Source organism: Etheostoma spectabile, chromosome 17 (assembly GCF_008692095.1).
Source record: "Etheostoma spectabile isolate EspeVRDwgs_2016 chromosome 17, UIUC_Espe_1.0, whole genome shotgun sequence".
Taxonomy (NCBI): domain Eukaryota; kingdom Metazoa; phylum Chordata; class Actinopteri; order Perciformes; family Percidae; genus Etheostoma; species Etheostoma spectabile.
Window position 1 is genome coordinate 4,980,811 of NC_045749.1, and position 27,585 is coordinate 5,008,395.

The 27,585-nt window shown below is 40.1% G+C and overlaps 3 protein-coding genes and 1 long non-coding RNA gene across 7 annotated transcripts in view; 2 read left to right on the forward strand and 2 right to left on the reverse strand.

Annotated features, from left to right (window-relative positions):
* Positions 1-6,739, reverse strand: part of ppp3r1a (protein phosphatase 3, regulatory subunit B, alpha a) — a 23,834-nt gene extending 17,095 nt beyond the window's left edge. The window contains exon 1 of the mRNA XM_032540870.1: positions 6,448-6,739. Within this exon, the coding sequence (XP_032396761.1) occupies positions 6,448-6,450 (3 nt within the window). The 5' untranslated portion in view covers positions 6,451-6,739. The remainder of the gene's footprint in view (positions 1-6,447) is intronic.
* Positions 6,740-9,052: 2,313 nt separating this feature from the next.
* On the reverse strand, positions 9,053-15,105 carry cnrip1b (cannabinoid receptor interacting protein 1b). The gene is made up of 3 exons (XM_032541254.1): positions 14,748-15,105; positions 13,228-13,372; positions 9,053-11,136 (listed from the first exon to the last, which is right to left on the reverse strand). The coding sequence occupies exons 1-3, from the start codon at positions 14,924-14,926 to the stop codon at positions 10,972-10,974; spliced, it is 489 nt and encodes a 162-aa protein (XP_032397145.1). The 5' UTR covers positions 14,927-15,105; the 3' UTR covers positions 9,053-10,971.
* A 472-nt stretch (positions 15,106-15,577) lies between these two features.
* Positions 15,578-27,585, forward strand: part of kcnq5a (potassium voltage-gated channel, KQT-like subfamily, member 5a) — a 94,331-nt gene continuing 82,323 nt past the window's right edge. For 3 of the 4 annotated variants that reach the window (XM_032541249.1, XM_032541250.1, XM_032541252.1), the window contains exon 1: positions 17,369-18,203. In XM_032541249.1, the coding sequence (XP_032397140.1) occupies positions 17,824-18,203 (380 nt within the window). In that variant the 5' untranslated portion in view covers positions 17,369-17,823. Of the gene's footprint in view, positions 15,988-17,368; positions 18,204-27,585 lie in introns of those variants that run through there. The other variant, XM_032541253.1, reaches the window with a different exon arrangement.
* The window catches only part of LOC116705254 (uncharacterized), an 11,369-nt gene continuing 9,735 nt past the window's right edge, over positions 25,952-27,585 (forward strand). Inside the window, exon 1 of the long non-coding RNA XR_004335886.1 lies at positions 25,952-25,962. This is a non-coding gene — a long non-coding RNA (uncharacterized LOC116705254). The remainder of the gene's footprint in view (positions 25,963-27,585) is intronic.

Below are 27,585 nucleotides of genomic sequence, written 5' to 3' on the forward strand. Positions count from 1 at the left end.
TAAATAATAGAACAGCTAGAACAGTCTGTTAAGTTCAGAAAATGCCATCACTTTACTGTAATGTAGCCTGTAAAACCAGGAAAAAACAACACTTACTATATAAGGATAAATCCTAAATCTAAGACGATATCTAATCTCATATCTTAATATCAATCCATCGATATATTGCACAGCCCTACTGCAGCATCCAGCAGATGTTTAAACATAACCTTATTGCCCTCTCCACCAAAAGTATCAACAGCAAGCAGCTAAACGAGGCATTTTGTCTAAAGACGTCTATACTGTGCTTCCTATTTAAAGTGAGAATTGTTTTAATAGGGATTTCTTACTAAAGTATTAAGTCTACTAATATAATCCCATTTTGAGGCTGTAGCACCATTATTAACAGAATTAAAATTCGTAATCTTTTATTTCAAAGGGTTTAAATCATTCACTTGCAATACTGTGGAACTCCTTTTTAATGGTTCTTACTTGTTTGTGTCCAGGAACCCCTACAAAAATGTTTAAAACACGTTTCAGAGCAAGTCGCATTCTTCTGACGGCGCTTTGCTACAGTGGCTTTACTAAAATGCTCTGCATCCCCAATGTTATAAAGAAAGCTGCAGAGTGCATAAAATCATAATGAGACACAAATAATCTGCTGGGATGTATAGCATGTCTACTATGGGTGATGTTAGTCATATGAGGACGGATAAGGTTATGTAGGCTACATAACTGATAGACTAGAAGAAAAACGATAGCGCTCAGATAGTTACCGAGGCTGCCTTATCAGCAGTTTGGGGGTGTAGTGCTTTAGTGAAGGGCACAGCAGTAGCACGAGGCAGCAGCAAGCGCTATCCATGGACTTCCCTGGCCAAATGTGTTGATAGGACAAGCAACCTTTTGATAAAGAGCCTGCTTTGCTAACGTTTTGCCCACTGTACATTTGCCCACTTCACCCACTCATTTTGTTTTCTTTTTCCTGTGTCAATGGCAATAAGTAAAATGTGTATGTTTATCAGACTTGACAATTAAAACAAATCTGTGAACTCGATATACAGTATATCTGCTGAACAAAACCGGCTGAGTGTGAGTGTGTCTTGTGATTGTATGAAAGCCAATGCGTATCAAAACTATTCTTACTTTAAATAGGAAGCACATTATAGACTTCTTTTGACAAAATGCCTCATTTAGCTGCTTGCTGTATTGATACTTTGGGGGAGAGGGCAATGGGCAGGTCATGTTTAAAAAGCTGCTGGATGCTGCAGTAGTCTTGCTTCTCAGTATCCAAAGTAAGACTGAAATCACAGCAGCAGTAATGTTTGATCAAATGACATCAAGTGCACATTTATTATGCTCAATAGATGGGGAATCAACTAAAACATATGTGTGTCTAGCATGTTTAACTTACTTTTCCACAGAATGCATGTTAATGATGCATTTTTTTGAGTTTTTAAGTGAAAAGGTGTGTGCTGTTTCTCCCATGTGCTTGCTTTATAAGTCAGGGATCACAAGTCTCCCTTCTCCACACAAATGTGTGCAAGTATCAGGCTTGCCATACGGCAGAGCTTTACAATGGACATACTAAACCCTCCAAAGTCACAGCAGATTCTAGAGCTGATCTGTGCTTTGAGATTGTTCTTTAAATAGAGTTCACCCCTCCATTTTCAGCCCAACTTTGTACAGCAAGCAAACCCAGGCTAATAGCCATCTGACACTGTATCACTATAACTTAGTACTCTATAACATAGACCAGAAGCCATGGAGGATATGTGGAAGAATGAAAATGAGTTGCTACAAGTGTACAGTCATCTGTCTCTTTTCACACACATTCAGTTACTCTCACCCGTAATAATTGTTTTGCAATATTGGCTGGTTAGCTGTGTTTGCACATATCCTTGCGTCTGTGTTGATAGGTGTGCACTTCTGTGTGGATGTATGTGTGTCAAGGATCTGTACCAGATTCAGGAGTCAAGTGCAAATATGAAAATAATTACCAAAACCTTAGCTGCCTGAAGGAACTCTGGCAGGGCTAATCCTCTTAGCCATTTCTAGCCCTGATTTGGGCTTACACATAAAGGTTTTTAGAGGCCTCATAATGCTATGTAAACTAACAATGCCTACATCTTCCTATGCATTAACCTTGTTTCAATAAAGCTATACTGTATTTACTCATTCTTAGCTTCTTTTCACAACTTGTTACCAAATTGTTCCCCAATTCAACCTAGTGTAACCGGTGCCGGGACACACCAGAGGCCCGGCAGAGAGAGCAGAGTGATGTCAGCGCTAAGGGAAAGCACATGTCAAACAACAATCAGTGCATTGTCTATACCATTTGAGGCTGCAACTGAAAGTGTTACAGCTGTAGGTGAATGTACTCAAATAGTAGCCTCAATAATAACAAAGGATAAATACTTGTCTATTACAGCCAAGGTGTCAAATTAGGGACACATTAAAATTACTTCTTTTTTTTAAATCACTATATGTAGCAGTATGACAACAATACAAATATTTAACAGTTTTTCAACATGCTTTTAAATTAAAATGTCATTACTTTTACTTTCTGTAAATGGGTTAGCCTACTCGATGGTGGGCACTGAAGTTTGGCATTGGTTTCCTACGGGCCACAGTCACTCCTTCAACCAGCAATAGCTTATGGTTGGCTGCAGGTGAATTGTTTCATAGTGTGTAAGACATTTCAGGCAAAGGCTATCAGTGCCCCATAATGTTGTTTCCATTGCTTCCACTTGGCTGGACGACAGGGAGAAAATCGGATTTCACGATTTTCTTGACCAAATACCTCAATATCGATATTGCGGCGATATTCTAGCGTTGACAATTGGGGCTTTGACAAAATGTCTTTACACTTAGATTTTAGATAAATAATCATCAGTATTGTGGACATAAAGTGAGGAGAAAGCAAATGATAGAACAGCTAGATCACTTTACTGTAATGCAGCCTTTAAAACCAGTAAAAGACAACACTTATGTCATATAACGATATACCGATATCCAAAATCTAAGACGATATCTACTCTCATATCACGATATCGATATATTGCCTAGAGATGGTCCGGTACCTGTTTTTTTATTCCCAATACTGATTCTGATACCTAAACTTGCGTATTGGCCGATACCGAGTACTGATCCGATACCAGTGTGTCATACATTTTATTATGTTTTAACAGCTGTATACTACTATCCCTGTATGTATGGATGTGATCTGATTTCTATCCTTGTTGTTGGTCTGGCTCAGGTTAAACTCTCAAACAATGAATGCCACAGAACTTTCTTTTATTATCTAGTTTGACAGACAATTATAACAGAAAAAGAACATAAATAAACTACTTTAACATAGATTTTCTTCAGGTTCAGGTATCAGATTGGTGCATTACCTCCAGTACTTCCTGAAATACTAGCGTTTTAGGCAGTATCGGAGGCGATACCAATACTGGTATTGGTATTGTAATATCTCTAATATTGCCCAGCTCTATTTCCACTGATAGTGTGCACAATTTGATTTCCAAAGGTTATTTACATGCAGCACATTTGATGCCTTGAGTGCTGATGAGGCAGAAAAAGAAAGTCATTTATTTTGGGGATTTTAATCTGTCAAAAAAATAGACTCTGCTTCCTGTAAACAGGAAATGTATTTATCACATTGCCCAGCTCTGGAAGAGAACTTCAACTAATACAAATCTCAAACCAGCTTTTTAAATCCCCTTCACCTCCTCCTACACCAATGTCAGTGGCTAGAATTTACTGCATGTGTGCATCAATGTTGACCTTTTCTACATTTGAGCACTACAGAACAGTCTTCCATGCATTAAATCCACTAAACATCGTGTTCAAGTCAGTAATTACAGAGGCAAGCTACCCTCGACATGCCATTTGAACGTTACTTTAAACTTGTTGCAGAGGCTGAAACACCAGACAAATAGATGTTTACTGACACGAGGTGACTGCTGGACCCAGTGCAAGCAAAGCACTGCAGCAATGCAATGGCCAGTGAGGAGAATATATATCCAGATTGAGTGGGCTGGTTAGGAGTGCAGTGTGGATCACGTAGTGTTGATCATCACTTCTGCTGGTGGTCCGCTGTGGTTTTTATCTCTTTTACATTAGCTCCGGCTCAATCCTTATGTGGGTGGTGCTTCATTGCTAGGCAGCATATGGTCCTCTTTGCATCAGATCATTCCACTATATGCTTAAGCAACTGTGTGTCCCTGCCCCCAACCTCCCTCAGCAGCTGAGAAGAATACATTCTGACAGGACATAAGTTGGCACAGTATCTGTACGACATGCATGCCCTGAGTTTGTACCCTCTGGCAGAGTTGAGACGGCTATAGGGCAAATGTAACAAGTACAGCCCGACCGATAAAGGATTTTTAAGGCTGATTCTAATATTTAGTTATTTAAAAATCCAATATGCCGATATATCGGCTGACATAGGCCTATATTTGAAAAACAAAATCCAGAAACATGTTACAAAACAAACAGATTTCCCTAACATTAGTTATTTGTAGTTGTTTATGAGTTCTCACTAATATAATATGATAATAATTTCTTTTATTGTCACAACAGAACAGAAGAACATAAAAATATTTTAAAGTTCTTGAAAAGTCAAGAAGCAACTGTTTCTGTTGCTCGTTTGAATGTTGTGTCATGATGCGGCTGCTGCCCTGATTTTCTGGCCCTTGTGTGTGGTGTACGTGTTCCTTTTTATTTTCACATAATGTGCAGATTATTACCTGATAACCTTGAATCCCAATGCATGAGCTCCTGATAGCTACTTCATATGGCAGTTTTCAAACCAAGAAGGCAGTTTACTGTTACCTGGTTTTGCAGAACAGATCTTTTTAACGTCAGTCAATACTCCAGATTTGAGGTTTTACTCAGAGTGTATCCAGATATCTCCGTAAATCTGATTCTTAGAACAGGCCCCAAGGGAGTTCGCACTTATTGTGCTGGCATGTAAACCCCAACTCTTTTAGGAGAATTTTTCTGAAAATATAGCTGATTTTGTTGACATTGGATGTCTTGCAGAGCATTTAACAGATGGAGAAAAAAACTTGTGACTGTTTGCTGGTAAACAAACTAATGGCGACACTGTTGTCAAACTTATCTTTGCCATGTATTGTTACTTATCAGCTGTTACACTAATATTGATATATGTGCAATAAGCTAATGTCAGCTTTCACAATAGCCTTGCTGATATATCGGCCTATGGTTTGTAGACTTGACAGCTCTTGGCCTGTGTCATTATTTACAGACATTTGAATCAACCAGTAAAGAACGGGTCTGAGCAACCAAAAAAATCCATAAAACACAAAACAAACAAAGCTTCCTCGAGATATGACAAAGCAGCCATGGTTGTACCTAAAACAGATGGGTACAAGAAATAAAATGTAGTTCTTCTTTCTGTCCAGACGCCAACCGTGTCCAGAATCATCTGGATAGATAGTGAACAAGTGGCTGCTGCCAATTTTGTGCAACAACATCAATAACTGACTAGAAAATTGGAGGTGTGTTTGATCTTGGATGGAAAGAAATTGTGAGTGTGAGAAGACAGTGGAGGGATGGACAAGGCGGGGTTCAAATATTGTGCAAAAAGCCCACAATTCCGAGACACATCCTTGCAATTAGTTACTGACTACATGTCAGCTTTGATCCTCTCTTAGGTTGAATATGGATCCAGGACTCGACACTCCTGCCCAGACAGGTACACGCCTATTGGTTACTACATGGATGCCTATGGTTACTAGGCAACTAACCTGCAGGCCTAGTAGCCTATAGTGTAGCCTATATAGTAGGCTATATTCAATATATGCAAAACCAGTCAAAAGACTTGGACAATTAGGACAGCACTGTGGCCTGCTATGGCAGCCTCCTGTAGAATTGCTGTAAATAGATGCAAACGTTGCCTCGGTCTATTTTTTTTTAAAGCTTATGAGCTCAAATGAAACAATGTTGCAACTATCAACAGAGCGCCATGCTACCTAGAAAACATGAGATAAATAGAAATACAAGTTTGAAGCACTGAGAGTACGAGTGCAAAGACCTAACCAAACTTGAGTTGCATTTACCATGCCTGTGGTGTAAAACGGACCACAATTAGTCGCCAACCACGGCCTAATGAGCGTGTATTTTTGTCACGAAAACTAATTTGCACAGGCCTCGTTGCTAATAAGAGTGTAGGCTATACCGAGAAGGGATAAGAAATATCTGGGCCACGGGCTATAGGCTAGAGCCTACTGTCATCCCCGGGGCACAGAGAGCGCGACAGGGAGCCGAAAGTAGGTGAGAAAAGCGTTTCCTGGTGCCCTACGTTGTCGACTGTTAACTTAAAGCAAAGCGCTCACGAAAAATAAAACAAACTGTCAGAAAGCCACATTAATGGACACAGGCCTGCCCATTGGTGTGTTTACCACTCGGCGGAGGGTGAAATTAAGAGCGGTTGCTGCTTACCATCTTGCAAGTCGAATGATGAAGTCCAGGCGATGTGAGTGAAGAAGAGCTACAACAGGGGAGGGGGAGTCGGTAGTGCCGCCGAGCTGTGGCGAGAAATAACAAAAAAATATATATTGTTGTGGTACTCTCTTTGGTCTCGTCCTGGCTTTCCACCCAGCTTCAGACTCTCTTCTCCTTCTCTCCCCTTTACCGAGGGTTACACTGCAGAGTGAAGGGAGGGAGACCCGCTGGGAGGGGACAGTAAGCGAAGGAGGAGGCTTGGTTTGACAAGCAGGCGGTGGCGGAGGGGAGGAGAAAAGAGGCAAAGGGGGGAGGTGCAGCCAGCAGTACTGCACATCCGGGAACTACAGGTTATGTTTATTTATTTATATCTTTACATTCTGAATAGGTTTGTGCGTGGGCTCCCCCCATCGGCTGTATGGTTGTACTGCAGGAATTCCCCTGGCAATAAGGCCCATGGACAGTTAAGGAAAGATAAGCTCCAGCTGCGGCCACCGAGGGCGTGGTGTGAGTGACGTAATTTTCGGTGGGCGTGGCGTGAGCGGCAACAGGCCACAGCTGGACCCATCTCCATCTCCGGCCCTTTCATATAAAATAATTCTGGCTGTGCACCTCAAACGTAAATTAATACAACTGTCAGATTAACTTCATTTATGTCATCCCCATGCCATTGAATCAGTTCATCAAAAGTAACGACTTCCGAATGGAAAGGCACTATACTCATACTAAGCATTGTGAACATTAGAAACGCAGATATTGTACATTTTCTGAGGAAATTGTACTGGAGCAGAAACTACTACTCATACTGTTATAGCAGACTATATTATGAGTAGTAGTTGTAGTGAGTGAGCACTTGTAGTTGCAGCAGTAGTGTGTATTGCATGTTGTATTATAATTATGTGGTATAAGAAAAGGGATCTTTTATTACTGCAGCATAGCAGATGTTCTGTCAAGTAAGCATTGATACAGAACTTTGTAGATTGAAAGCGGTTTAACTGTGTTTCGAGTCAAAGTTTTAAAAAGTTATCTTGATAATCTAACTCTCGGTTCAGCGGATTTTCAATTTCATTACAAAGCCGCTCCTGCATTTGAAATCTAATTGCTGAAATAAGTTAAATTAGTTGTATGTAATAGACATATCTGAAAACCTTTGTTTTCAAGTAAATTAAGATCTGGGTTACAGAAACTGTTATCTACTGTAAACCAGATATGGCAGTTCCCTACTAGGACACAGCCATGATTAATCCATCCTTCATTTTTGCCTGAGTGTCAGCCCAAATGCTTGATGTTGATCTCAACAGCTTCTTTAGTGTGACCAGAAGGGGAAATAAACTCTGTCCTGGTTGCAAAAAAGGTGACCATATGGGAGTCTGTGAGAGTCATGCTAGCCAGCAGCAGTACTAATAGTAGAAGCAGCAGTATGTTGATCTTTAAAGCGCCCATATTATGCTCATTTTCAGCTTCATAATTGTATTTTGAAAGTGTACCAGAATAGGTTTACATGGTTTCATTTTCAAAAAACATCATATGTTTGTTGTAACCCACATTGCTGCAGATCCTCTTTTCACCCTGTGTTTGGGTTTCTGTTTTAGCTACAGAGTGAGACATCTCACTTCTATAGTATCTTTGTTGGGAGTTACACATGCACAGTAAGATCCCATCAGCTAAATAACTCTTTCTCTAACTTTGGTCAGTCCAAGGCAGGATTAGCTTGGAGACTTCTTCTAAACGAGGGGACACTTGTGGAATACCTGCAGAACAGGGACATGGAAGTAGTTCTTTTGGAGATTATGGTGAACTAGTGTGTGTTGTAGCAGTGTTTTGCCATTGAGAACGCACTAGCATGCTAGCACTAGCATTCTTTGGTTAGCCACCTCGTCTCGGCTAGTGACGTAGAAAGCCGTGCAGATTTTAAACAGCTCACCCGGAGACTGAAGGCAAAGGACATTTAGAAACCGTATCTCACTCAAAACAGCATGGATAGTTTGTTTTCAAAGTTTGTATGCGTGTGGAAGCACCAGAGACACAAAATAACACCCAACACCCAACAACATATTATTTTTTCATAATATGGGCACTTTAAAATGATTCAGAATAGTGGAGCAAGAATCCCATCTTTTATAAATAAAGTAATCATTTTCAGTTTTGAAGGTGACATCTTACAAGTTTCATGATATGATTCCCTTATGTAGCTTTCTTTGTAATAATAATAATAATAATAATAATAATAATGTATGATCTTTGTTGTTATTACACACTACACACAGGCCTGAAATACACACACACGCTCAGGTCGTATACATGCACTAATGGAGAGATGTCAGAGTGAGTGGGCTGCATCTGCTGAATAGCCGCCTTGAGTGGTTGAGTAGGGGGGTTGGTGCCTTGCTCAAGAGCACCATGGCAGTGCCCAGTAGATGACAGCTACCAGTCCACACTCCGTACAGGGACTTGAACCGGCGACCCTCCGGTTCCCAAACTGAACTACTGCCACCCCTGTAATACTATGGTTACTTGAATTGTCAATACTTGTGTGTCGGAAATAAATCTAATGTCAAAGTAAGTTTAGAATAAATTACTTAAATGAATACATTTGCCAAAAAAGATTTTCCTTTTTACTATTAGTAACATAAACGAACAAACAACACTTTCACAAAAATGTAAGAATGATGTGTAAATCCCACAACTATATTGCACAATTTCATTGTTTCTTTGTTACTTTGATTTCTTGCATAGGTCAATTCAATATTTAAACTATTTTACAGTTTCTTTCGACCAATACACACACAATAGGAAAACATTTTAAAGATTCACTGTACAAAAATACTATTTTTAAAAATATAAGTTACGACTAGCAATAGAAAAAGGGTTTTAAAATATGTCATTAACAATTTATGTTTAGAATGTTGCAGAATTTAATAAATATAGTTCATATTCCTGACTATGTCTTTCAGAAGAGGTAGAGAAAACAAACACACTGTAAAAAGGGGCCCAACTCCACCTAAATACAAAATTCCTAAATCCAATACTGCATTACACTGTACACAAAATGGTACCACACAACAAAACACATACACACAGCTACACAGAGATTTTCATTGTAAAACACTCAAAAAAATCCTGGTTTAGAGGTGCTGATGCAGAGGAGGTTCACTGCAGTGTCATTGTAAAAGGAGGAGGGCTGAAGCTGGCTTTTGACAAGCTAGACATCTTTGTCTTCTCTTCTTTCTGGGTAACAGTAGCACATAGATCCTCACAGAGTAGCTGACCTGTACACTTTCAAGAGCTGAAAGATTTCATCAAATTACCTGGGTAATGTTTTGTGGGCTACTGCAGTACCTTGTAACTCTTTCAGACAAACAACGACATAGTCCATCTTGCCTAATGATTGGTTGGCAGCACAGTGCACCGCTACGTCTCAAGCCAGTCAAGTTTGACTATAAACAGCTTTGGAGGTGGCAGCAACAACACCAGCAGGACTATTCAGTTAAAAAGAAGTGATATCTCTCCAGTAGTACGGATTTGGTTTGGTTTTGTGAGGATCGGCTTCAAGGTGAAAGTCTTTCTAACTAAAAGTAGCAGCACAATAGGTTGAGAGTAGTAGAGTTGTTTTCCTTGTACTGTACAAGTTACTGCTTTTGAAAGTAGCTGATATAAAATTCCTGTAATAATAATAATAATAATAATAAACTAAATTCCTTTATTTTAAGTATTTTTTTTCAATGTGGAGGGTTTTTCTTTAGCCACATTGCCCTGCTCTTTGAAAACTATACCCCACATTTTGAACGTTAGACAGGGCTGATGTTGTGGAAAGGTCCCATACAAGTACAGAAAGGAAGATTCTGTTTGGGGCCAATAAAATGAAAATGTCACTTATGCAAGGGCACTTCACTTGGTTGAACTTAGTAACAGTGTTTGAAAAAAAAATCTTGAATTTCTGGAAATCTTGGAAAGTAATTTTGGAATGAAACATGTAAAAATAGCTTCAAAAAAACACATACTGTAACTAAACACACAGGCACATGTGCACTCACACATCCGGTACTGTACATACACATACGCTTAAACACACTTGAGGTTTACCACATGCCACAACGGAATGGTACATTACAAATATTTATCTCAAAACGTCATTTAATCTGCCTTATGTAATTAAAAATGTAGGTTGTGCGTTTCGTTTTAATCTCAAAAATATATACAGTAAATAAATGTACCAAATTCATTTTGACACATTTGTATAACCAAAGACTGGCAACATCACTCCATTTTAAATGTTCTGCCATAGGATCCAATTTGGCAGGAAATATGATCACTATTTTACGGCACAAAAGGGTTGCATTTTCTTTTCAGACAGAGAAGAAACCTTTATATTTTCTAATAATGGAAAGCTCGAAAGACTACAATGAAGCAGTAAGGTAGAGTGTGTATCTATTCTAGATTCACATGCTTCCTTTTAGCAACAGGAAGCAATAGACTAATAGAAACATCAGTACACACTGAATATTTCCAGATGTTCCTCCATCAGACAAACATCTCCTTGTTGACCCACATGAGTGTGCGCGTGTCGTTGGGTTTGCACTCATACTCGATGCTGTTGAAGCTGTTTCCCCACTGGCAGTGGTCCCTTTTGTTGTAGTTGTAGTACTTCACCTGCCACACCGTTTCAAACAACCCGGCCTCTGTGAACTGAAGGAGAAACACGTGCACTGATGAGTACATGAGTGGACAGATGGGAAAACACACACACATAAAAAACCCTTGTAGACACACACCATATCATCATTTGAAAAATCATGTGAAGGTGAAATGGAGAAGAAGCATACTGACTGGACAGATGAACATACACACACACACACACAGACACACACACACACACACGCACAAACGCCAAGGGGTGTAAACTGGACATATGGGTAGGATACATGCACGTCATGTTAACCAGATCAAATTATGTATGTAAGAATACTTTTTGCTCTCTTTCTCCTAAGAAGATTAAAAAAGAAGCTAAAAACATACATATTTCAACATTTACTGTACCTCAGACAGCAGTGCTTTCATTCACCAGGAACTACAACAGCTGCTTCCTTCCTTTACATCTGTGTATTGCTTTTAGCGGAAGGGATTTGCACACTGAACACCTGGAACTCATGTTGTGGTTTGTGTTTGAACCAAATGGAAATACACATCTCATAAAGATGGGTAGAACTGTGTGGTTTGACAGTGGCGTGTGTTTGTGTATCAGAGATGTTAGTGTCTGTATCCCTTGTCAGAACTACTTTACCACCATTCAGTCTTTAACCTAGAACAGGCTGAGACACAGTTGTGGAAGAATTTAGCTTGTCTCTCAAAACTTTCTGACTTCCCCTCATTGCTCATTGGTGTATTAAAAAAATAGTTTTGGGAAAACAATTAACAGAAGAATAAACTATGTCTGGATTCACAAATGATAGTTTGTGTCTTTTCTTAAGATTTTTTCATTTGGCCTGATTCTTTTGTCCAAGACAACAAAATGTACGAATGAAGGCTTTTGAGAATAAGTGCCTCAACGCACTCTTCCACCTGACACACATGTCACATGGCTTGCAGGTGCATGAAGTAACATAAGTGCCTCACTTGTTTTCTTTTTTGAGAAAGAGCTAGTGAAGGTTCAAGAGAGAGGGAGGGAGAAAGAGAGAGAGAGAGTTTGTACTACAGAATCAACTGTAGCTACCTATCCATAACACCTCAACACATTTACATCCCTGCTACTACCACTGCCCATATTACTAATTGTCGTTGTCTGTTGTGGTTGTTTTGAGGTTCTGTTGTTTCCTGTTTTATTTTGTAGTAGTCTAGTTCTGTCTTGTCTGGTTTTGTTTCCTGTCTTGTGTTTTCCTGCCTTTGTGATTCTCGGCCCCACCCTGATGTGTTTCACCTGTAGGAGCCTCGTGTCACTTGCCTCTCGTTTCTCCTCATTATCTTGTGTATTTATTGTCTGTGTTGTATTTGTCCCGTGTGGGATCATTGTATGACGCTGTCCTGTCTCTGGATTTATTCGTCTTGAGTTCCCTGTAGTTTTGTTTCCTGCCTGGATTACTTTTGTTGTATGTTTTCGCTAGCCTATCCCCGGGACACCTCTTGTTTGTTGTTTGTTTTACGTCTGGACATTTTTTGTTTCAGTTTTTGTTAAATAAATCTTCTCTGAACTGCATTTGGGTCCAAGCCTCGCCGTTACCCCTGACGAGCCGTAACAACTAATATCCCACAAACTCTTGCTCTGCCTCAAACTTGAGTATGATGGCCTGATCTTGATACCTTTTCTCCTGATATGTATTGTTCTGTATTTTCTTTTCTCTTTGTATTTTGTTTGTTGTTTTGTTAAATGTGTTGTCTAATCGTGGATGTGCTGTATATTTTTGTCTCTAAAGATCTCAAGGGGTTATTTCCAACTTTATCATTTAACCTTGTGCGAATCAGTGAAACTGAGAATTTAAAAGTTGGAGTTATCGACAAACTAAATTTAAACATATCTTTGGTTGGTTGATGGTCTCAGCATTATGTTGGATCATGGAAAAGATTGGTTTTTAGATGTGTTCTGTCATTGTTTCCGTTTTTATTCTCCCCTAAAAACAAGGCTTGTTTCCATTTGACTTTGAGAAAATACTGTAAAAGCAATACATTATCAAAAAAATCCTGAACACTTCCTGGCTATAAAATTACTTTTGAATGTTGGATTAATCCTGTTTCGGCCTCCAGACGTAAACTTAGTTTTCTGCACTGTGTACAGTACATCCGTACCTGTATGTTGATTTGAACTGGTTGTCTCTCTCCACTCTTGGTGTGCGCCACCCCTTCTGTGTCGTATTGGCCAGTGTAGACCACTGACTGCGGGTCTTTAGACTGCTGCTCCAGGGGGAAGGTCACGGCACCCACACTCATCGAGCTGCAGACAGACCACAACACAACGGACTATAAACATTCTTAAAAATAAAAGGTTCATGCAAGACCACAGAAGACAGGCCTTGGCATGAATGAAAGGATGTTACATTGATAACACTTACCACATGTTAATAAAACAAGACAAGATGCATTTAGTGAAATAGCATAGGTATGCAGCTGTGTTTCATGAGCACGACCCAAATTAAATACATCTCCAAAGCATCATCACGTGTGACCTATTTTTACATCGGGTGCTCATTCAGACATGTTTCACAGCCTGATATGTAGATGTTCAACACTAATCCTTATTTGGATATGGAAGTACAATCAGACATTACATAATCATGAACTATAGGCGAATCACAAGAGGGTTGTGACACAAAACCCAACCCTGGAAAACTACTAATCTGCGTCGGATTTGACAGCAGCCAATTGGGGTTTATGTTGCGTTCGTGTGCTTTTCGTGAAATCGTACCTTTGAGTGTTACACTTGGGAAAAAAGGACTTGTTGAGTGCTTAGTCTAAGTACAGGACTTCTGGTCACACATAATATCACAAAGATATTGTAGTGTGATACGTTGAACAAAATGTTCAAGGACATTTGCAAGTGATATTTTATTTTCTGCAGTTTGGAAATCACGAAAACCTCTAAACTACTTCATTTGCGGTGGACATGTAACTACCCAAATGTCCTACTGTCTACGAATGCATCCTTAAAATCTGCATTTGCCTTCTGTTCAGGTCATCACCATCATTGCATGCCAGGAACGAGCCTCATCCTTGACGCTTTAATTTACCATCAATAATTTCAATTTCAATTCATATGTAGCCTAAGCCACTCTGTGTTATTAAGAGGGAAAACTATAGTGTTCGTATAGGCATATGAATAAAGCGTGTATATATGTAGGCTATATATAGGCAATGAATAAAGCAGACCAATTCATTTTGTAAAGTAAATATAGGCCTATTTTACCGAAACAACTGAAGAAACATTTTACAGAAAATATGAACAAAAATATCCCGTAGTAGGCTATAGGGTAATAGGCTACCGCTACTACAATCCAAGTAATAATCCAATCATCCAACAATTTACCAAAAGGAATATTGGAACAATAAACGGCTGTGTTGTAGCCTATAAAACGCCACGATCACATTCACACAACAAAATCTCCATTATTTGGAAGGCTCCATAGCTAGGCTATGTCCATTTGCCCTACCATATGGGAAATCTCCAATCTCCTTGACTGTAAATGTATTGTAGAAATATAAGGGGCTGGCCGTGATATTTTGTTTTATTTATTTAGAATCATTAGATTTATCGTAGTAGTTTGGTTCATGACCTGGTCAGGATAATCCACAAAAATCGAAGGGCTACCTACGTGGCTTCGACCGCTCCAGGTTTAATAACCACCTCGATTTTGTATTTGGACCCGGTCAGCAGCTTGATGGTCCGGGTCTGTCCAAACCTGGCGCCGTCGGACTTGAAGTGCACCGCCGAGTTGTTGGGAAGCATCTTCAAGGAAATGCCAATTTTGACGAGTTGAGGGACGTTGGCCATGTTTCCATATAGTTTATCAGCAGGGTCAGTGGGACTGAAGGGTGCGGGCGATGGTTTTTAGTGTCGATCAGCTCAGGTAGACGGAGAAATTCCGTGCAGAGAATAAATCCATACAGAGCGCACAGCGCAGGGATGGTGCTTCTGCACGTTGTAATCCTGTGTAGCAAATGCCTAATCCCAACCAATGCTCTCTCTCTCTCTCTCCCTCTCCATCCCTCCCCACCACCCACTGTTTGCTCCTCTTTATAATTCTTAATTAGTCTATAGGCTAATTAAAGTGTTAGTTCACCTCTCTCGTTCTACAGTGCTGGGATTCTGCCGATTAAGGTTGTGGATTAGGCTACTTTAGTGGATCATGAGGACTGGGGCTAGCCCAAACAATAAAAAATAGCCAAACAAAAAAATATTGAACAAAATAATTTAGCCTAAAAATTAGCGTAAAAGCAGTGGCCTAATTCAACAGACATACAACAGTAGAACATGTGTAGGCTATACAGCATTGACAGGCCTGCAGGGTCAACCAAAAACCTCGTTCGCAGCGCTGTGAAGAAAGGTCTGGCAAAGCGTCTCAGGCAAAGCGACTAACCGAACACAGATGCCGATTACATCTCTACTCCGATTTAAAAAAAAACATTTTTTTGTATTGCGCTTCAAAAAGGTAGCTATAGACTAGGCTACTTTGTTGAATTGAAAAGTGATTTATTCTTTTTGTTGGATGATGCAAATAATAAATAACAAAAAATAATCATAAAATAATTATATCTTCTTATTGATGAAACATAAAGTACATAATTATACAGCATCCAATCAGCAATCAGCCTAGCCGACTCTTCATAGCCTCTTATCAGGCTATTGCTGGATGGAGCCTGGATGGAGCCTGCTAACCACCCTCATACAAGGAGCTGAAGTAGGCCTGTAAAACCCAGAGTTTACGGTGCACGATTCTCCTACAGGCAGGAAACGAGAGCCCCTCTTAAACTAGCCATTAGCCTACCCTCCTCCGGGAAACGACTGTCGAGTGACATAAAGTGTCCAACCCATTCCTGAGGCAGCGAGGCAAGGTTAGCATTTCCGCTATAGCCTAACGGTTGTTGTTGTTTTTTTGCAGCTGTGCTTGTTTCGCTATTTAGTGTTTCAATGCATGAGGTAAGGTGTGGAGACATAGGTGGGTTTTATCTTGAGGTAAAGTTAAGCTAACTAGCGTTAAAACACAATTTTTAAGAGTCTGTTTTTTGGAGTTTGCTACATTTTTACCGGACTCGCGCACCTAGCCTAAATTAGCTTGTATGTTGCTCGGGTAACATAGGGAGGAAACAATGAGTGGGACACGATGGTTCCAGGAATACTATAGGAAATTCCTATTGGTCATCAATATGATCATATAGAGTGGTATAATAACCTGATACTATTTTTTTTTTCTTTTTCAAAAAAATTAAAGTTCAACACAAGATGATAAATCCAGATGTCCAAAACCACATTCCTGGACTTGTTTCATACTGCTGTAATGCCAGTGTTTGACCACTAGAGGTCAGGCTTTGGTTACAGCAGGAAGGAAAAAAAAAACATAGTATATCTTGGTTAGAAAAGAAAATTCAGTAGGCTATGTGCTCGCTGTTGAAAATAAATAAATTAATAAATAAAAAACGTGATGACGATGATGTCACCACGAGCTTTGGGTGGATGAAATCAAAGTGGGGAAAAAATTAACAAGTTAACTTTTTGCAAAAACTAGTTATGGATGGAAACAGAGAAACGAAGCAGGGGAAATGGGAATGATAGCCATTTTTAATAATTCTAATTAATTCCTCAGTGTGTTTTCTAAGTATCATTGTATGAATGCCAGATGAATTGAACTGAAATCATCCAGGCTGCTTCCATGCCTTCGTGTCAGTTGTAGGCTTATGGAAGCCTATTTAGTAACAGGTTGGAAAGACATAGCCACAAAAAAAGAAAAAGTAAACTATCCTCTCCATGGCTCATGCTGCCAGTAGAAAAAAAACCAGTGACGCAGCTATCATAATCAGAAAGTGTGTTCGGTTCCAGCAGGCCTAGTTTGACACCGACCAACACATCACCGTCTCTGCCGCTGAAGCCGATACAGTTCGATTCTCGGAATATGAACTGAACAGTATAACTCAACGTGGTGTTTAACCAATTTAGTGATAAGTTTTAGTTATGGGAACACATCGTATAAAAACCGTTTCATAATATTTTCAGTTACAGAAGCCATGCCCAATTCCTTCCTCAAGTCTGACCTCGGAAATAAACGCAAAAGAAAATAGATAGGCTACTTAATTTCTGTTTAGACGTGTTTCCTACGCATTAATGACAGATGAATGCAGTGTGTTGGCCTGTCATCGGGCAATTTCCTCGCCTGTGTTAAACCTGCGTCATCGGTGCATTGGTGTCTTTGACGTTTCGCCAATTAACATATATTGTATTATTCAAATAGAAAATCATAAATGTAGCCGCAACTTAGATGTCGAGAACACATAGGCCTACTAACGCAGTGGTTCTGGTACTGCTGGCTGTGATGCGCACTTCACTGTCCGATAAGTAAAAGAGATCATGGTTTGGGCAGCACCGGCAGTCTTCACACACTTTGACAGAAAGAAGCAAGACGGTGAGTGAGAGTGAATTGGGGGAGAACGGGAGGGTGGGAGAGCCCTCCCCCTGCCAAATGTCTCTATGGATCCACTCCTTCATAACCCCACTCTTCTCCAGCCTTGCGCAGATGGTCAACGTGTCCAAACCGGACTGTGAATCTGCTCACACGGCCACAAGATGACAAGATGAGAGCATATTAGAAGTTTAACTTTTCTGCCACTGCTATTTAGTGTCTAGTGAAAGCCAAAGTAGTCAAAACACCCAGCGCAAGAGCACTTGGCTACATATGAATGTCTGCCGGTCCCCCAGCGCACCGCGCTGGTGATGCCATGCCGCGAAGTCACACCGGCGATGAGAGCAGCGGCGCTGGGCTCTGGCTGAAGACCCCAACAGAACACCGGGCGCAGGGCTACGCACTGAAAGATGTGGAGTCTGGGCCGAGGACGATGAACAACGCGGTGCGGGTCGGTGACGGTCTCCTGTCTCCTTCCACGGCAGGTGCTGTGGGATCGGAGAGGAAGCAGGGTGCCCGGCTCAGCCTGTTGGGGAAGCCGCTGATCTACAGCGCGCAGAGCGGCCGCAGGAACGCGCGGTACCGGCGGTTCCAGAACTGCCTCTACAACGTGTTGGAGAGACCGAGGGGATGGGCTTTCATCTACCACGCTTTTGTGTGAGTACTTTCATTTGTAATCACAGTATAGCAGAGAGCTTTACAACTACTTCAAATCTTTTTTCTTCTTCTGTTCGTTCTTTGCAATTGAATATCAGGCTCCTACATTTAAAAGCCGAATGTAAAGGAGATAAAGTATAAAAGAAATTGAATATTTCGTTTAAGGAGCAATAAAATGAAAACGTGCCACCTGTTTTGAAAAAAATTAACTGATTTAAGTTTTCATATTGCCTGTTGTTCACCTGATGATAATGACCAGCTGGAGTCATGGTGCACACACGTCAGGGTATTATGATGCAGTTGTGGTGTTCAAGGAAAAAGTTAATTAGAGCTGCAACTGACGATGATTTTCATTGTCGATATTTTCTCCATTTATTGATTGGTTGTTTGGTCTATTAAATGTCAGAAAATCAGTGCCTACCAAAGCCCAAGATGACGTCCTCAAATGGCTTATTTTGTCTACAACTCAAATATATTTAGTTTACATTCACATTTCAGAAGCTGCAGTCGGGACTAATCAATCAGTTGGTTTTCAAATTAGTTGGCAATTAATTAATTAGTTAACTAATTAATCAATTAATCTTTGCAGCTCTAAAATTAAAGTTTTTGTGGAAACAATCACTCATTTACAATGTATTATATTCCTCGCTTGTTCTCTCTCACATATGCAAATTAATCTCTCTTCACCCCCCATGCATAGAAAGAATATGTATAGAAACACATTTTCTGACAAGGAAAGATCTTTTATTGTTCCTAACTTTTTTTGATGATTGGTTTATCGATACATCACTGTATGTCAGTGCAGGAATTCTTTTAAATGTGATTGCCTGTTGCTCCAGCCTCAGTGTGCAAACACAGTACTGGAAACAGTTAGAATTTAACGACTTTGAACATGGACTACGGGTGTGTGTTCTGGTAGATGAAGATATTTTGCAATTTATAATGCACACCTATCTTATATTGGAGACCTAATTGCAAAAGACCTGCAAAGAGAATCATAAATCAGACAGAGTACATTATTAGGCCCCATCTCTTCCTGATCTTTACGTAACACTGGAAGCTCCAACAGATTTGGGGCTCTCAGAAAAGGTCACCACGCTGCCAACTGAAAAGGGTGAATGTATTATTAACTGCTACTCCCGTGCGTGATGTGGAGTCTTTCACCACTGGTTTGGACGGAGAGTGGCTCTGGGAAAAGTCCTGGAGGGATACTTTTAAAGCTGACATGTTTCATTTCTTAAATTCAAAACAGCCTTCAGCTGACCACAGTTGCTTCCTCTGGTGGGAAATAGCTTCTTCATAGCCAAAATTTCTGATTTTAATTATCCTTTCAAAACAAAAAATACTGTAAATATTGAGCTTGAGATTGCAGATTATTGCTAACATTTGGGCTGAGCTTTCCTGGTCTCTTTCCATGTCTGTCTAGCTAATAGGATTTGTTCTTTTGCCTGACTCTGTGTCCCAAGGGTGCTTGTCAACATGACACACGCTTACTGTAAACTGGATTAATCCACACCCGTTGTTATCTTGGTTGTGGTGAGATAGTTGCTTGGTCATATACACTGGTAATCTGCAAGATCCTTTTCTTTTTGCTGTGCTGTTTCTGCGCTGCACGTCCAAGAGATCACCTGTCCATCAAACAGTGTTGCCGGTGCTGTGACTTGATGAAGTTTGCGTTTCCGTAAGTGACGCGCTTTTCTGTCTGCTCAGTGGTAGAAACTGTCAATGCGCATGTTAACATTTGCTTTTTTGTTTATTTGAAACACCTGGAAATGTATGCAATGCATCATTTGTCATATCCTGTGTGGCAGACAATGTTTCAGAGGAACATTTTCAGACTCAAGAGGGTTGAGTGTCTTTGTTTTTTATGATTACATTTATTAATATAAACATTTGGAAGATATTAACACAGGGAGTTGATGTTTCAGGAAAGAGCAGGCTCTGCCTTAACACAGCTGTGGTTATCCCAAAAGAATACACGCTTAAACTCACTTATACTCACTGTCTGCTTATCTATCTGTGTATACAGTATATATACACAACATATACATATGCACTCTCTCTTTCACCCATGCACCAGCGTGCCCTCCAATCACTGCATGGCTGTAGTGATGAAACACCACATCCCTTCCTGTTTCAACTTCCAACAGTCTTGTTGGAAGAAGAAGGATGAAGTGGAGCTGTCAGAGGAGGGTCTACAAAGCCGGATGTTGACGTTTTTAGTTGCTCAGGCGGGACAGCTGAGGTCGCAGGGGTTAAGTTGTTACATCTGCTCACAACCACAGCCTTAAATAAAATATATGAGTGATATAAAGAAAACCTCTGTCAGATTAGGAAAATAATATCACATTGCAAGTAGATTGACAGAAAGCATGAGTGTGATTTTTTTTGTGCTTTGCTGCATAAAGCAAATAGAATAATATTCCGATGAAAATCATAAATGGGAATGTGTCTACTGTACACATAAGTATATTTCAGGGCAGTTTGATTTACATGCATATTTTACGCTGTGATGCATTTTACGCCTAAATAGACTGTGTGTGTGTGTGTGTGTGTGTACACAGATCCAGTGTCAGTAATGATAAATACAGCACCAGATAAAAAGATTGAACTCCCAATCAGCAATGAATGCTGGATTATTCCATCTACTAAAAAAACAGGTTTTGTCTTTTGAATGGATTTCACCATATAGGAACAATTTTATGGCCCCGAAGAAAAGCAAGAGACTACTTTGAAAATTCCCTAATTACCCCAAAATTTATCTTGATCTAGGAAAGCAGGTAAATGGAAGATGGAGAGGCCATAGGATATTTTCAACAGTCACAGTGAATGTACGACATCTTGACTAGAAGAGTTAGGAGGACACATTGTTTAGGTCTGATCTTGATCTAGACTGAAACTTCAGACTTGATGTGTTTTACAGACAATGTAGTTATTTTAATATGAGAGACGATTGCGTTGTTAACCACAGAAGAATATGTTTCACTTACATTTACATACTTTTCAGTGATATAAGTAATCTTATGGCTGGCTATTATATTATCTGTTTGTACTAATGCAGACGTCGTGGTCTGCCTTCAATTACAGTTATTTCAGTGTGTCACATGGCATTTAAGTAAATGGATTTCTTTTGTGGTCACTCCCTATCAGTCACTACGGTGGGTGTCAATGCAAAGTGGCAGGGAGGAGATACCACATATATACACACATGCTTGTGCAGTGGCTTGCACACTTGCACATATAGCTATATGCAGACAACAAAGCAAAATGAAATACATAAACATGCAAAAAGACACAAAAACATTCATATGTTTGTGCAGATCATAGTTGTAGACAAATGTGGTATGGCCACACATACAAACAGTCACATGGCTACACACAAACACATTCACACGTGGTAGGAGATGAACAAACACACCCACAAACAAAAGAATGTACATGATTTATAAAAGAGAATTTTCCTTTTGATCCTTTAATTAGTAAGCAGTTTTGCATAAACATATGCTGCATTGTGTGTGTGGAACCATGCTGTGAAAAGTGTCAGAAAACAGCTTTACAGTGCATGTGTATGAATGGGCATTTACTGTATATTTGAAATCAATGTATGTATATTACTCTGTGTACTATATGACTCCCTGGTGTGCTGCTGATGGGCTGCAGGATAAATCATAAATCATCAGGATAAGCATCTGGGCTTTCCTCTTGCCAAATAGTGCTCCCACACTGAAAAACTGCTGGCATTAAGATTCAATCTCTTAATGAGATGGCGTGTGTTGGCCTAATCACATTTGCTGAAATGGGTTCCAGCCACAGTCTCCATTGTGTGCTATACTCAGAAGATGATTCCATTCCGTGTTTTTGTGTGTATGAGAGCAGTGTTTCACCCAGTTTATCTATCTGTTTTTGTGTTTCATGCAAGTATGACATGGCAATTGTCCATGCCCTAATGTTTGTATGCGTTTGTTCCTAATGTTTCTGCATCGGGAAAGTGGTTAGGAGCGTGTATTCAACACATAATTTGTTTGTGTGTGTGTGTGTGTGTGTGTGTGTGTGTGTGTGTGTGTGTGTGTGTGTGTGTGTGTGTGTGTGTGTGTGTGTGTGTGTGTGTGTGTGTGTGTGTAACTGTGTGAGGAGTGTGTAGATAAGAGCAGTCGTGCACAGCTAATTGATTGATTTGCGCAACTGTTTTTGTGTTTCATGCAAGTATGACATGACACTTGTCCATCCCCTAATGTTTGTATGTGTTTGTTCCTAATGTTTCTGCATCGGGAAAGTGGTTAGGAGTGTGTATTCAACACATAATTTGTTTGTTTGTTTGTGTGTGTGTGTGTGTGTGTGTAACTGTGTAGATAAAAAAAGAGCAGTCGTGCACAGCTAATTGATTGATTCGCGCACACGGTTTGGGTGCGTCAGTCATCGATCCCAGGGCCATTCTGGTCCATCGACAGGTAGCACATCAACCCAGCCTGACTACTTGCCACGAGGCTGATATGCTCTTTGTCAACCTCAGTCCAGTGTTATACTTTAACCACACAGGTTTGTTCAGCATCTGTGGAGCATTAATTGTCATCTTCAATTGGCTCTTTAAAGGGATTGTCACTTTATTTCTATTTTTTTAACAGCCACATAGCTTTCACTAATAAGATTTGGGTATTACAGTATACACTGTCCTTATCAAATGCTTTGAACCTATGTCTAATTTTCTAAGTGTCCTCTCGTGGTTGTGTGAATAATACCTGGGGGGTGTATCATGTCACTGTGCTGTGACTGATAAGTTGAGTGGTTGGTTGTAATGGTTTGATTGGTCAACAATGTTCACCGAGGAACTACAGGACTATACGTCTGCTGTCTTGTCAAAAGGCTTTGATTACACTGATTATGTTTATGAAGCTCTTTTACGTCATGATGATTCTAGTTAAAAAATGATTTAACTTGTTTGTGTAATACACATTGGGTTAAAGTGTGATCTGGCAGGTGGGTTCAGAAAGAATTAATCTTAGCATCTCAACATCTTACCTATAGCACATCATGTAGCTATAGAACAACACTGTTTTATATCTATGGTGATAACACCACGCCAAAATTCCATTCTCAAATTTGAATTTAACACTAGGCTACTAGGATACTTTAAAAAAGGCTCTATCTACCACACAGCACTTAAATAAAACTCACTTTTACAGCTAATTCACCCGTTACACTCATTACTTCCAGGGGTTAAGTTTTCATTAAAACTAACTGGATGCCAAATTAATCAGAGCACACAAGGCCAAATCGCCTCCTAAGTTGCCACGTTGTAAAGGCCACATAAAAACACAACAGGGCTACACTCACCTACAGCTAACATCATGGAGAATAATAACGGCAGATCAGCATCACCGATCTGTTTTGACTGTATATGTTCTCTGGTCCAGCTCAGCTAAAAACACCGGATCTGCAGCATGTTACTGTGTTGTTATTTTTCGCTCACCACCTAGCCTGTTTGTAACTGGTAGGCTACCAACAATGTGATCTCCCCCTGTTCAACTGATTTTAGCATATAGTACATGACTTTCCTGCTATTTTTACAGACGTGTCAACTACACTGTCAGTTTCCATGTTCATTGACTCACGATGCTGTTTTTTTCTGATTCAGTCGATACCCATCATGTGATTGGAAGAATTCAGTTGCGTAAAATGCCACCACCACTCCATTACTAGCTTCTATGATAAGGGGCCAAGTTGCATTACAGTGGCTGCAAGCAAAACCATACAAATAAACAATTCTTTCTAGATCTTGGTTTAAAAAAACGATCAAATGCAGGTTATCGCTTGACTGGAAGTTTAAATACTACTCGGTACTGGGTTAGTTTTGGTCAAAATATATTGAGTACCCATACCCAACCCTACATCCAACGCAGTACTTGCTCTTCACAAGCATCTGAAACACTAGAAAAGGCTGTCACACTCGCATATTGTTCAAACAACAGGTTCATTTATTCCAAAATAAAATGTAAAATGCACAGAACATCAAAGGCTTCCTGACGAGACTGCACTATGTTTCCTGAGAACATCGTGACATTTGAGACACCTGAGCACATAGAAGAGTCTCTGTGTTTAGGTTCCGCGTTACTTCCAGGTAGGGACAAGACTGTTGGCAAGCACCCAATGGAAAATGCTGGAAAATGCTAAGTGTGTGTGTGTGTGTGTGTGTTGTGTGTATTGTGTAAATACTGTCATGATAAGTTCCGGTCTTTGCATGAATAGGCACAGAGTGGGTACCCTATTAAAGGTAATGTGTGTTTTATTTTATGTCTTTACTGGAGAGTGTGACAAAGCACAGACACAGTGTGAATTTGTGTGTCCATGTCACAAGTTGGTACAATGGCATTCAGGGCAAAACAGATGGAGGGATGTAGAGGACGAAAGATAAGATGAAAACGCGTACAAAAAAAGAGTGAGTGAGGGTGAAATGGGAGGTGAAGACGAGAACAGAGATTCAAGATTTGTTTAGCAGGAAAAAAAGGCATACTCTTAAAGTTGGTTTATTCCACGTGCTTGGGATGGAAAAGTTGTCTACCCTTATTTAAAACAAAGAAAACTGCACTCATAGTCATATCCGCACAGAAGAATTTCACAGGGAGCTCTGTGTGCAAGATATGCAAAAACGCAATGATAATTGTATAAGAAATGCAAGTTCACTTAGTTAAGATCCCACAAATGCCAGCATGTTTGCATAGTAAACATTTTTCTCTTCCTCAAAGATGAAGTCAAAGCACATATTTAGGAGTTAGACCCCAAAGCAGCTGTAGGAAGTAAGAAGTGCCAACACAAAGCATGCGGTGTAGTGACTGGGGGAAAAAACCCTCACCTGTAGGAATTATGGTCCCGTTAAATCTTTTTGGGTGTCTGATCTACAAGATGACTTTCATGAGATAGGTAATCCATCAGAGTGGACCTTATAGTTGTGTTATCATTATGCAGTTAAGAGCAGGGAATGTTTTGAAAGTGTTTTTGAAAGTTGCATTCAATGACATTCCAATAGCATTCCTAAATCCCCACCTCTTTTTTTGGGGAGGAGGGAGTATTTTTCAGCATTCAAACTGATGATTAATGCATCATTAATGCATCACTCCTAACACACCATGGTTCATCAGAAAATCCCTTTTCAACTCTTTAAGTCATACAAAATGAACTGTATTTGTCTTCAGTTTAGTGTCTTTCCAGTTCACCAGGAAGGCTTCGAATACAACAATCCCCCATGAGCATCCGGTTTCAATACACCCACTACAAGTTCTCCTCAATATTCCTGTGTTGGGTACACTTTCAAATGTGCAAAAAGAAATGAGCTAATTAGCCTTCGTCAGAGTGGAGAGATTTGATGAACGATCAGAACAGCTTGTCGGTTTCATCAGAGAACCAGAGCTCACTGGTGAGAAGGTACTGCAGTGACAAATATACTATGACATCCGAGGTCACACAGGAAGTGTGTGTGTGTGTGTGTGTGTGTGTGTGTGTTGAATGTTTTTAGAGGGAAGGAGCAAGAGATTGCATCTTTCAGAGCACACACTTGCATTTCCATGAGTGTGTTAATGAGAGAGAAAGACTTTAAGTGTTTGTGTGAGAATTAATGTGTATGAACTGTATTTTTGGTTGTCAGAATTACCTGTTGTGTTTGTTTAGTATTGGTACAACACACTCACAAGCACTGCACAGGCTTTCCTTCCAGTGTATAACTGTATGAGAATGCAGGGTTACATGGTGTATCTGTTGCTCTGTGTGTGTGTGTTTCTGTCAGCATCAGTGTGTGTCAGCATCGGTGTGTGTCTGCTCATTAGTCATCCGGCAGCCCTCTTGTACATCAGCGAAGGTGCCAGTTTGCTGTGCAGACTCCAGCGCTGATGGATTGAGACAGGCTGAGCTCGTCTGTCCTCCTGTCTACACAGAGTGTACCTCTGCTGGGTGTGCGTCACTACAGCCTCCCCTGCCCCGCCACACGCACCTCAGACGTTAGCCTGTCAGCTCTCTAAACGAGAGTAGAACTCCAAATCACACAGTCACAGATCCTGTATACACATGCATCCATATTAAGACACAGGAATGCACATTTGGACTTACTTTACACACACACACACACACACACACACACACACACACACACACAGACATATTGTAGCAAAAATGTACAAACCAGCTCAGCCATACACTTTTCCATGTGAAACACTGATATTCAGGCTGACAAGTTTCTTAGACAGAATGAGACAGAATACTGTTCGAACAGGTGTTTGCTTTTTTAGGCATGTTTTCACCTGTGGACAGATCAGGGAACTTTATTAGTCTTGCCTGTTTAAATTGGAGAAATGTTGAGAGTTGACATAGGCATTGAGAGGAAGAGAGAGAGAGTGGTTGGTTGGGAAAAGAGCTGAATAGAGGGAGAGTGAAATGAAATTACAGCTAGAAGGCTGATTTGCTTTCTAAGTAGTGATATTACTCTGCACTGCTGGAAGTGCTGGAAGTGAAAACACACACTGACACATTTAATTGAATTAATTTATCAAACAACAGTTAATGGTTCCAGCTTTCCTTGTTTTATAAAATTGTATTTGTATTGGGTATCATTTGGGATTTGAACTGTTGGTCAAAGAAAACAAGCAATTTCAACATATCACCTTATAATTAGTACGTTTTGACATTTTCTAAACTAATTGTTGACTAATTTAACAAAATTGACCGATTTATCAAAAGGGAAAATCATTGTGCAACGCATGAGCACAAGGATGTGATGAAATGTGAATGCCTAAGTGACTCCAATTTTGATCATTGTATTATAGCTTTAACCAAAGGGTTACATACACTTGGACTTAGAAAGCCCATACCACATGCATTATATGAACATGAAAGTTAAAGAGATATTTAGTTGGTTCAGTGTCATGGCAATGTGCAGATAAACGCTCTTTGGCTTTCCTCTGGGGTCGCGGTGCACAGAGCGCCAAGCTGCCGAGGTCTGCAGTGATCCGCCGGTTGCAGTTCCAGCAGTTTTGTGTTTATATGTGGGGACGGGATTTATTCAGTTTGATAAATCCCACGGTCAACAAAGCTGTAGCTCAAATTGGCTGGTTTACAGGGAGGGACTAGAAAGCCTGTCTGTCTTTTGTTTTGTTTTTATCTCAAGAACAAATTGCTCCATAATATGAATACAGATTGATCACTTACTTTGTTGGTGACCGTTGTTGTATAATCACAGTATTACACTCCAGGAGGCCTACACTTCAGTGATGCACTTTTCGAACCTCGAAATTAAACCCTCTCATGTAATATGGCTTAAACAAACCTCAACATTAAACGCTGATGCAGTCTTAAATATTTTATTACCACGGGTTTACAGACACGTCTCTGCTGATTGAGT

Coding starts and splice junctions, on each gene's coding strand:
- cnrip1b (XM_032541254.1), bottom strand. CDS start 14,926: ATGGCCAACGTCCCTCAACTCGTCAAAATTGGCATTTCCTTGAAGATG. Junction 13,373..14,747: donor CCTGGAGCGGTCGAAGCCAC/GTAGGTAGCCCT, acceptor GTCTGTCTGCAG/CTCGATGAGTGTGGGTGCCG. Junction 11,137..13,227: donor CAGTTCAAATCAACATACAG/GTACGGATGTAC, acceptor TTTCTCCTTCAG/TTCACAGAGGCCGGGTTGTT.